At 66.8% G+C, this 10,642-nt stretch overlaps 1 protein-coding gene across 5 annotated transcripts in view; it reads left to right on the forward strand.

Annotated features, from left to right (window-relative positions):
- Positions 1 to 8,878, forward strand: part of Plch2 (phospholipase C eta 2) — a 34,747-nt gene extending 25,869 nt beyond the window's left edge. For 3 of the 5 annotated variants that reach the window (XM_078025054.1, XM_078025051.1, XM_078025053.1), the window contains 9 exons: positions 923 to 1,020; positions 1,109 to 1,291; positions 1,638 to 1,745; positions 2,223 to 2,347; positions 2,418 to 2,502; positions 2,664 to 2,810; positions 3,007 to 3,140; positions 5,201 to 5,498; positions 7,069 to 8,878. In XM_078025054.1, the coding sequence (XP_077881180.1) occupies positions 923 to 1,020; positions 1,109 to 1,291; positions 1,638 to 1,745; positions 2,223 to 2,347; positions 2,418 to 2,502; positions 2,664 to 2,810; positions 3,007 to 3,140; positions 5,201 to 5,498; positions 7,069 to 8,384 (2,494 nt within the window). In that variant the 3' untranslated portion in view covers positions 8,385 to 8,878. The remainder of the gene's footprint in view (positions 1 to 922; positions 1,021 to 1,108; positions 1,292 to 1,637; positions 1,746 to 2,222; positions 2,348 to 2,417; positions 2,503 to 2,663; positions 2,811 to 3,006; positions 3,141 to 5,200; positions 5,499 to 7,068) is intronic. The other 2 variants (XM_078025055.1, XM_078025052.1) reach the window with 1 other exon arrangement.
- The last annotated feature ends 1,764 nt before the right edge of the window (positions 8,879 to 10,642 follow it).

The following is a 10,642-nucleotide window of genomic DNA, read 5'->3' on the forward strand; positions in this document are numbered from 1 at the left end:
TGTCCCCTCAGGGCCGTTTCACTGAGGCTGACCTCTGAGCGCAGTGGGACGGGGGCAGGTGGGGTCCCACCCCCAGCCCCATCTGATGCCCGTGGAAGCAGCAGGGGATGAGGCTGCTCTGCAGACCACAGCCAGAGTGGGACGTGCAGACCAGCGTGGTGACCCCAGAGTCTAGCAGGGTTGGGCCTGGACGTGGGCGGGGCCAGGAGGAGCAGCGTGACTCTGAGGACCCCAGGCTCTCCCGGGCCCAGACCCTGCTCTGCCCACCAGTCCCACCTCCCTCCTCCTGAGGGCTCCACTCGTGCTCTCCCTGGGAGGGTGTCCGTGCCAGGCCTCAGATGTCCCCACGAGAGCAGCTCCTGCAGGGCCAGGGCAGGCCACCAGGGTTGGCGCCATTCCTGTGCGTCCACTGCTTCTTGTGGCAGCTCTGGGACAGGGCACCTAGCAGCAAGGAGCACCTCTCCCCGCACCCCCTCCCTTCTCCCCACCAGGCTTGGTCCCCTGTCCCTGTCCCTCCCACTGTCCCACCCACCCCTCTCCCACCCTTCCACCTCTTCATTGCCACTTCCACCTGGGTGCACGATGGCACCTGCTTGGGACTCTCCTGTGGTAAAACTTCCAAGGTCCCTGCTCGGAACCCTCCAGAAACCCCACGGGCCTCAAGTGCCGTGGGTGAGGGTTCATGTCCCTCTCACTCAGGCCTGCAAGTGCCCACGGCCTTGACCTGCCAGTGGCTCCTGGCCAGCCCATGTCCAGCAGCCTGGGTGTGCCCCGCCCCATCCCAGTACCCAGAGTGCACAGTCTGGGGACCCGACGGATTTGCTCGAGCCCTGGAGCCTGACTCCTGGGGCTGGGCCCCCAGAAGGCCCCGAAGGTGGGTGCCAGCCACAGGGCCCTGACTGCTCCTGTGTGCGCCCTGCAGGACAGCCCGGCAGAAGAAGACCATGCAGCTGTCCCGGGCCCTCTCGGACCTGGTGAAATACACCAAGTCCGTGGGCACCCACGACGTGGAGACGGAGGGTGAGGTCCGCAGGTGGGGCGGCACGCTGGGAAGGCCAGCGGCTGGTGTGCCCCGAGGCCTGGACTCACGCCGGCCGTCTGCACACAGTGGTGTCCAGCTGGCAGGTGTCATCCTTCAGCGAGACCAAGGCCCACCAGATCCTGCAGCAGAAGCCGGAGCAGTACCTGCGCTTCAACCAGCACCAGCTCTCCCGCATCTACCCCTCCTCCTACCGGGTCGACTCCAGCAACTACAATCCGCAGCCCTTCTGGAACGCAGGCTGCCAGATGGGTGGGTGGCTGGCGGGCAGCAGGGAGGGGCCTGCCTGGCACAGACCATCCCTGCAGCCCAGCCTCCCCTGTTCTGAGGCCTTGGAGAGCTTCCAGGCCTGCTACTGCTCCCCGAGTGGGTCCCCAGGGGTCCCCCAGGCCTCAGGCAGCCTGGGAAGACAGCCGGCCTGGCCCCGCTCCTGGGGTGTGCGGGACTGGGCCAGGCTTGGGCACCTTCTGCCAGTTCACATGCCCCATCTCATGGCCGTGAGCCTCAGGGCCTGCACACAGAAGGCAGTGGCCGCAGGTGGGGGGACACAGGCATGGGGACAGCTGCTGACCCAGAGGGTCTCCGGTCCCACCCACAGTGGCCCTGAATTACCAGTCAGAGGGGCGGATGCTGCAGCTGAACCGGGCCAAGTTCAGTGCCAACGGCAGCTGTGGCTACGTGCTCAAGCCCCAGTGCATGTGCCAGGGTAAGGTCAGGGGCTGGGGCAGGCTCCTGCAGGACCCCCGGAGAGTGGGGGTGGGTGCCTCCCTTTGGGGCAGCAGAGACCCCAACAGGGCCAGGAATCTGGAGGTTCATGGGCAGAACCTGTCTGCGCGAGCCCTGGTGGGCTGGACCCCGGTGCAGGCGGGGCGTTTCGCGAGCCCCCTCCTGTCAACCTGGTTTTCTGCCTGGTGTGCTCATGTGCCCGCGGCCTTTCCCATGACTCCGCCCTCTCTGCACGGTCTGGGTCCTGCTGGACAGTGTCACTGCAGAGCTCGAGGTTGAGGTCATTAACGCCGACAAGCCCGGCTTCCCGGTGGCCGGTCACCCCACTCGTGACGCTGCCCCCACCAGGCCACGGCTCCCAGGGTAGTCTGTGGGAGGGGGCCGCGTGCAGCCTGCGCCCCGGGGTGTGGCAGGCCTCGCTGGAGGCTGTCCCGCTCTGCCTCACACTGTCCCTCAGGCGTCTTCAACCCCAACTCTGAGGATCCCCTGCCCGGGCAGCTCAAGAAGCAACTGGCCCTGAGGATCATCAGTGGGCAGCAGCTCCCCAAGCCGCGGGACTCGATGCTGGGTGATCGCGGGGAGGTAGGCAGGCACCTGCCGACGGGACGTGGGGGAGCACCTGGCCCTGGTACCAGCCCTGTCCTGTCCCCAGATCATTGACCCCTTCGTGGAGGTGGAGGTCATTGGGCTCCCTGTGGACTGCAGCAAGGAGCAGACCCGAGTGGTGGACGACAATGGTGAGTGGCCTGGTGACAGCACCAGCCTGTGCCCCAGGGCCCCAGCCCGGTGCTCCACCGTCTCCCCTCCGGTTGGGCAGAGGGAGCAGCCCAAGGGCCTCAGGGTGGGAGCCTGCTGGGGACCACCCGGGCCCCTGTGACCCGCCCCCGGCGGCCTGCAGGGTTCAACCCCATGTGGGAAGAGACCCTGGTGTTCACCGTGCACATGCCCGAGATCGCACTGGTCCGCTTCCTCGTCTGGGACCATGATCCCATCGGGCGAGACTTCATTGGCCAAAGGACACTGGCCTTCAGCAGCATGCTGCCAGGTGGGCAGGGGCCCAGGCTGGGGGGTCCCGGGGGTCCCGCCCCACTGCACCCCCAGCAGCCCCCATGCATGCTGGTGCCCCACCCCCCTGGCTGAGGGCTCCAGGGCAGGGAGGGCTGAGTTGGCACTGCTCGGGGGGCATCGGTGCCTGATGGAGGGGTCTTACGAGGCTGGACTCAAGGCTCGGGACCTTTAAGGAAAGGTGGAGGAGCAGGGACAGGGGGACGTGACGCTGTGCCCTGGCTGCCCAGGCTACCGGCACGTGTACCTGGAAGGGATGGAAGAGGCCTCCATCTTTGTGCACGTGGCTGTCAGTGACATCAGTGGTAAGGTGAGTGTGGCCCAGCAGGAAGGGCTGTGGTCGGGGGGGGGGGGGGGCTGCTCCCGCTCCTTGCCCACCCCCACCCCGGCTGTGTCCCTGGGCTGCTCCTCACCCTCGGCACTGTGGCCTGGAGACCAGCTCTCTGGTCCCCTCTACCTGTGACGTGGGGTGTTGGGGGATGCAACCCCAGAGCCTTCCAGTGCTGAGCCCAGGCCTCACAGGGGACCTGGGCAGCCCAGGGCAGGTGTGAGCGAAATGTCCTTGTCCCAAGAAGGGAGCCCCTGGGCCGCTCCCTGCCCTCCTGTGTTGCCAGTGCCAGGCCAGCCTCAGTCTCCCTGGTGGCCTGGCCAGGGGTGCCCGGCTGTCTTCTCATGAGGGGTGAGAAGAACTCACAGCCCTTCCTGTGGCTCTCCCTCCCTCTCCCGCCGGCCCAGGGCAGCATCTGCCTGGACTTGCCCATTACCTGGCCCCCAGCACATTTGCCCCTGCCCAGACTAGGGCAGGACGGGGGTCTCAGCTTTTGGAGCTGGCTACTCTGGTTCGGAGTGGGCCTGGTATCCTTAGGGTGCTGTCCAGGGCAGCTGGTGCCTGGATCTGTGACACACAGCACAGGGTCCTGCCCAGGGCCAGCACTGACCTGCTCTCCTGCCACGTCTGCGGGCCCAGAGGCTCTGCCGGCTCCGGCACTCCTGTGCCACTGTCTGTCCGTCTGTCACGTGTCTGCTGTCTCTGCAGCCCTGGGTCCCCTCCCCACACAGTCGGGGCCTCGCCACCTTCACTCTGTCTCTTTGGTCTTACAGTGGGCTTCTCTGTGTCCAAAGTCTACTTTTAGACGTGCAGCCTTGTTAGGAGTCACCAGGTACCCTGCGCGGCGGGACAGTGTAGCCCGCCGCCCACCTGCATGCCAGGCCGCACCCCATTAGCATCCATGATTCCTGGTAGCATTTTGGAGACTGTCCGTTCATGTGACATGGGTCATGACATGGTTCCGGGGTCCCCTGGGCCATCCTCAGCCAGAGAGCAGCATTTACGAGGCAGATCCAGGATTGAGCCAAGGCCACGTGCTTCCCCGCTGTCCTGTCTCTCCACCCGCTGCCCTCCTCTGTCTGGAGCTCTCCTGGGCTCCCTGTGCCCCTTCCCTCTCCATCCCTCCTCGTGCTGTGACTTTGCCACTCCTGATCCTGCCAGGGCCTGGGGTGGGGCCGCCTGGGCAGGAGCTCCGAGCCGGAATCCTGGATCTCCTTCTAAATGGCTTCCAGCCACATGGACCAAATTGCACTGGATTTGGGATCTTGAATCAGGAAGCTGATTCAAGTGTGGCCACTTACTGCCTCTGCCAGAAGGGCCCCCGCCACAGGGGCCCTAGGCCGCTCCGTGCACGAGCACAGCCCGGCCTGGGGGAGCGGTGGGTGTCGTCGGGGCCTCTGTGGGATGCAGGGTGTTTGGCATGTGAGGATCCTCCTGGCCAGCCTTCTCCAGCAGTGACCCAGGCCGGGGCTGCAGGAGAGGCCTGTGGAGGGACTTCCAGCCCGGGTGGCCAGGGAGCTGGGCTGTGGTCTGGAGCTGGAGGCCTGGAACCGAGCCTTCTGAGGCAGTGGTCCAGAGCCCAATGGTAGGCCCAGGCTCCATGAGCAGAGGGCAGGGGGAAGGCGCCTGGGGATCCAGGAAGGCTTCCTGGAAGGGATGGCCCCTCCAGGCAGGAGCACCCCTGGGAAGCAGGTGGGTCGGGGCCTGTGGTCGAGCAGGCCTTGGCCAACCCAGGGACTGGCTTCTGTGGATGCTGGTGCCCACGATGGGTGGACATGACCCATGACCCTGAAGCCTTCCCCTCGAGCCAGGGCTGCAGGCGTAAGGTGTGCTCGCCGGGTTCTGGAGTTGAGATCTGTCCTTGAGAGACCCCAGGAAGGGTGTCCTCTCAGTCCCCATGTTCCCGCCACCTCCGAACTCCAGTCTGGACGGTGGGGTCCTGCCATGCTGGTGGAGTGGCCACCTGGCCTTCTCCCTGTGGCTCGCGTGCCACGTGCACTCCTGGCCCCCAGCGCCAGCTATGCGGGCTCCTTCTCTTGCAGGTCAAGCAGGCTCTGGGCCTAAAAGGCCTATTCCTCCGAGGCCCAAAGCCAGGCTCACTGGACAGTCATGCTGCTGGGCAGCCCCCACCCCGGCCCTCCGTTAGCCAGCGGCTCCTGCGGCGCACGGCCAGTGCTCCAACCAAGAGCCAGAAGCCGGGCCGCAGGGGCTTCCCGGAGCTGGCCCTGGGCACGCAGGACACCGGCTCCGAGGGGGCAGCTGACGACGTGGTACCTCCCAGCCCTGGCCCTGCTCCCGAGGCCTTGGTGTGTGAGGGTCCCAGCAGTAGCAGCCCGCGAGGTAAGGCGTCAGCAGAGAGGAGCCCGGGGCAGGTGCGGCCCCCGTGTGCCCCTGAGGGCCCCGGGCCTGCCGGGATGGCCGCCACATGCATGAAGTGTGTGGTGGGCTCCTGCTCCGGTGTGGACGCTGAGGGCCTGCCGAGGGAGCAGCTGCCCAGCCTGGGGCCTGCTGGAGGGCACACGGCCATCAGCCAGCAGCCCCAGGCCCGGGTGGACTTGCTAGGGGGCCCCCACTGCAGCCTGGGCCCTCAAGCCACCCCAGGGAGAAGCCACGAGGCCTTCCAGGGCCCCGGCTCCGTGTCCTCGGACTCCAGCAGCCCGGACAGCCTGGGGAGCCCCAAGGTGGCCCCCTGCCAGCCTGAGGGTGCTCACAGGCAGCCGGGGGCCCTGCAGGGAGAGATGAACGCCTTGTTCGTTCAAAAGCTGGAGGAGATCAGGAGTAACTCCCCCATGTTCTCCGCGGGTAAGGCAGCTGCCCCCCGCAGCCTGTGTTCACTCCCCGGCATGCCTGGGCCATGTCCCCTGCCTTGCTGCCCCCTTGCTGTGCTCCCGCATCTCCGCTGGCTTGTCCCGCAGCCCCATCTGCCCCAGCCCTCTCCCTGGAGCAAGAGGCCCTGGCACTTTGCAGGGGTGGGGACCCGGGGAGTCGGAGCCACCAGTGGCCTTACTGAGAGCCTGGAGATGCACGTGGAGGGCTGGGCCCAACCCCCTCCTGGGTCCAGGCAGCTTCCAGCCCTCACCTGACCGTCCTCCAGGACGAGGTTCAGAGTCACCCTGCCACAGACCCTCGGGTAACCTGTCAGTCAGGGAACAGCCATAGGACAGCATCCAGGTTGTCCCCAGGGGCCCTGAATGGTGCTCAGAGCCTTGAAGTGGGGCCCCGGAGTCTGAAAGTGCAGAGGAGCAGGTCCCCTGGGGCCCTGGGGCCCTGGACCTGTGGCTGTCAGATGGCATGGAGGCCTCCGGGTGCGCAGTCCTCAGGCAGACAGCTGCCGGCCTGCCCCGGCTCAGTTTGCTGAGCCCAGCCCAGTGGGAGGGACGTGCACCAAGCTTTCCCCTGCCACCATGCTCCTCCCTCACCTGCCAAGCCTTGCTGTCCGTCTGTCCATCTGCCAGACCCACCCTGTGCTGACCACGTTCTCCTTTCTGTCCCTGCACCCCGTGCTGCCTCCGTAGTTAGGGACTGAGAGCTGCAGTGCCAGGTAACAGGCCCAGCCCCGTGTGCCCCTTGTTGCCCTGGCCCCAGAAGACCCGTCCTGGCCTGCCAGCCAGACCCCTGTGGACTCTGCACATGAGTGGACACAGGGCCGGGCACCTTGCCCACTGGCCCCCAGCAGCGGTGGGGAGGGGCACTGGCACTCTGAGCAAGCTGTGTGGGATGTATGCAAATGGACCAGCCTGGTTGCTGGGGAGGCCCTGGGTGGGGAGCCGGCCCGACTGCCCCTCGGCACAGAGGGTCACGGGACACCATTTCTTGACACGACTTTTCCTCCCTGTCCCTCCCTGTCTCTGTCTCTGTCTCCCTGTCTCTCTCTCCTCTCTGTCCCTCTCCTCGCTCCCTCTTCCCCCAGATGCTCGCCCCTTCTCTGGGCAGCGGTCAGTCTCCCCTCTGTGCAGCCTGGAAACCATTGCCGAGGAGCCGGTCCTGGGCCCTGGCCCCCCACCACAGGCAGCTGGCCCCACCAGCTCCCGCAGGGAAGGGCCCCAGTCCCCTGCGGGACCTGGAGCCAAAGTGGCCAGCACACCACGGACTGCTCTGGGAGCCTCTGAGCCCCTACAGCTCAGAACCAGGCATGAAGGGGACCGCGAAGAGCCCCCCAGGGAGCCGCGCCATGGTGGTGCCAGCAGGGCATGCCCAGGGTCCCCTGTCGGCCAGACGCACAGCAAGAGCCACCCCCAAGCCCTGGGTCACCTGCCCATGGTCAGAAGAGCCAAGAGTGAGGGCCAGGTGCTGCTGGAGCCCCTGGGTCCCTGGCGGCCCCTGGCCGGGCCCTCCCCGACCCCAGCCATGCACTCAGACGCCACCAGCAGTGACCGGCTGTGGCAGCGGCTGGAGCCAGGCAGCCACCGTGACAGTGTGTCCTCGTCGTCCAGCATGTCTTCCAGCGACACGGTCATCGACCTCTCCCTGCCAAGCCTGGGCCTGGGCCGCAGCCGTGAGAGCCTCACTGGGGGCCTGCTTGGACGTCTGCCCCCAAGGCCCTGCTCAGCCTCAGCCACTCGCCCTGACCGGCCTCCTGTGACCAAGAGCAAATCGAACCCCAACCTGCGGGCCGTGAGTCAGCGGCCTCCTGTGTCTGACGAGCTGCGACCCCGGCCCCTGGCCCCACGCCCGCCTGGCCTCCACGCCCGGTCACCCTGGGGCCGCCTCACCCTGGTGGGCTTGCAGGACTGCCCCGCGGCTGCCAAGTCCAAGAGCCTGGGCGACCTGACTGCCGACGACTTTGGCCCCAGCTCTGAGGGGAGCTCCTGCAGCCTGAGCCGCAGCCTGGGCGCCCCGGGCCGGGCTGGGCAGGAGGTGCAGCCGGACGCACTGACGGAGCAGCTGCGCTGGCTCGTGGGCTGCGGGCAGGCTGGGGACATCGCATCACCCACGGCTCTGGGCCCAGCTGGGGAGGGGTCAGTGGGGGCTCCGGGCTTCTTGCGGAGGTCCTCCTCCCGAAGCCAGAGTCGCGTGCGAGCCATTGCCAGCAGGGCCCGCCAGGCCCAGGAGCGGCAACAGCGGATGCGGAGCCTGGGCCAGAGGGGCCCCCCGGAGGAGCGGGGCACCCCCGAAGGCGCCTGCTCCGTGGGCCCCGAAGGCTTCATGGACATACCCGCCCCCTCCAAGGGCGCCCTGGAGCAGGTGTCCAGTGCGGCCGATGGCTTGCTCCTGCTGAGGTTCTGACCTGCTCTGGGCGGCGCCCAGCCCCCGACCTGCTGTCAGTTGGGGGCCCGAGGCACTGGCTTTGGTGTCCAGCGTTTGCTCAGGAAATGGAGCAGCCAGGTCCCCCCGCGCTCGCCTGGCGTACCCAGCAGCATGCCCCTGGGAAGAAGGGGCTGCAGCTGCCCGCCAGGGCCCCAGAAGATGGCCTTGAGCTGGCCCTGGCGGGCAGTGTTCTCACTTTGAGCGTGGAGATTTACACTTTTAGAAGTCCATCTATACCACATGAAAGTGACCCGAGCGCCTTCCCACCATTCCAGCCAGCTCCCACCTGTGGGGTGTGGTGTGCGTCTGCTCTGGCTCTCCAGCTGCTGTGCGCCTGTCCCTGGGGCGGCTGCAGGTCTGTCCTGGGCCCACCCTGACTGCACTCGCTGCTCTGTGCAACTGTCCTCTTCCCTGGATTCCCAAAGACTCCTTGTAAACTCCCACCACAACTCCCAATAAACGTGTCCACGCCAGCTCTGCGTGGGACCCACTGGTCTTTCTGGGCTGCTCCCGACACGGCCCCAGCCCAGTCCCAGAAGGCTCAGTGCACGGGCTCCCAGGGTGGGACTAGAAGGCCCAGGCCCTGAGGGAGCAGGCCTTGCTCTGGGTGGGGGCCCTGGCCAAAGGCCCCAGCTGAGGAGGCTGTTGTGCCTCTGAGCCTCACAGTGTGTCCCTCCCCTGGAGAGCTGCGGTGCTGACCAGGCCATGGCACTGTGCTGGGGCCTGTCCTCCACCTGCCCCCAGGGGAGATGGATGGGGACAGGAGCCCCAGGGAAGCCAGGCCTCAGTGTCTGCTGTTCCTCGAGACGTCACAGCCTGCTGCTGACCCAGGAAGACCACCTGGCCCCCAACAGGAAAAGCACGGTCTCTGGCCGGGACCCTTGGAAAGTGGGCACTGGGCACAGGGGCTGCAGTGTCGGCCGGAGACCTCTGAGGCGGGTATCTCTGCCGTGTCCCCTTGAGCAGGAGACGTGGCCAGCCACAGGGGCTAGTGCCAACTTCTCCCCAGCTCAGCAAGGCCTGCCACACCCTGCTTCCTCCAGGGCTCCCAGGCCTGGCCAGACCTTGCCCTCCTTGACCCTGGGGGCATCTGCTTGTGGGAGCTGAGGTGCCTGGAGGGCGTCCTGTCTGCCTGGGGCCAGGGAGGAGCCTGGCTGAGGAACCTGAGCCCTTCAGATGGAGGACAGGACAGGGCTGCTATGGCCACTGCTGTGCCAGGCTGTTGACCAAGGTCTTACAGTGAGGGGTGGTGGCCACCCGCAGGGAACAGGGCAGGGGGCTAAAGCCTTTCTGCTCAAGATGGGAAGAGTCAGGTGGCCACTGGGCGGGGACTGCCGTTGGCCTGCAGGACACTGGCCCAGGACAGCCCTTCCATGCAGAGGACACAGGAGGCCCCAGGCAGAAGGAGTGCTGGAGTGGTCCACAGCTTGTGCTCCTCAGCCTAAGGCCCTCCAGGCTGCTGTCCACTTCCCCACTCCTCCCGAGGGCCCAGCCTTGGGAGCCATCAGAAACCCCAAGGAGCCAGTAGCCAGCTTGAGCCAGGCAATGAGGGCCTCTGCAGAGGGCCATCTCCCCATGTGGATGTGCTCCAGGACCCAGCCGGGCAGAACCCCATGGCTAACAGGGCCAGGCTGTCGGAGCTGAGGCCTGGGGAGCGCTGACCTCCGATGGGGTCAGTAAGAGGCTCCAGGCAGCCTGGCCTGGTGACTTAAGACCCTCTGGGAGGAGCTGGGAGCAGGCAGGGCCTCTGCCCTGGGGAACCAACTTCAAGATGGGCCTGGATGTCACTCAGGCTGCCCAGTGACACTTGCTGCCCCCTGGTGGCCATCTGTGAGCAGCCAGGTCTGGAGCTGGTCCACAATCACCTGCACATAGGGCTGGGGGCCAGGGTGGCGTCACTGAGCACTGGAGTCACACAGCAGGTCTGGTGGGGCCCACGCGGAGTCCCAGGGCAGAACACAATGGTGGGTACCTGGATGGCCACGGGACACCCCTGGGCAGCAGGCCCTAGCCCCAGGCAGGGAAAGGAGGTGGGGCAAGGCTTGAAGACACCTGGCCTGGACTCAGTTTGGGTGTGCCCGGGCGTCTGCCCTCAGACCCCTCCACACAGCTCTGGGCTCTTCCTGGCCTGGGGTCCCACTGGAGCGTGAGGGGAGGCCGTGAGGGGGACAGAGGGGCAGTCATGGCCAATGGCAGCCGCTTGCCTTGTCCCTGGTGGGGCCCATTTCCCAACCTGG

This window comes from Ictidomys tridecemlineatus, chromosome 11, assembly GCF_052094955.1.
Source record: "Ictidomys tridecemlineatus isolate mIctTri1 chromosome 11, mIctTri1.hap1, whole genome shotgun sequence".
Taxonomy (NCBI): domain Eukaryota; kingdom Metazoa; phylum Chordata; class Mammalia; order Rodentia; family Sciuridae; genus Ictidomys; species Ictidomys tridecemlineatus.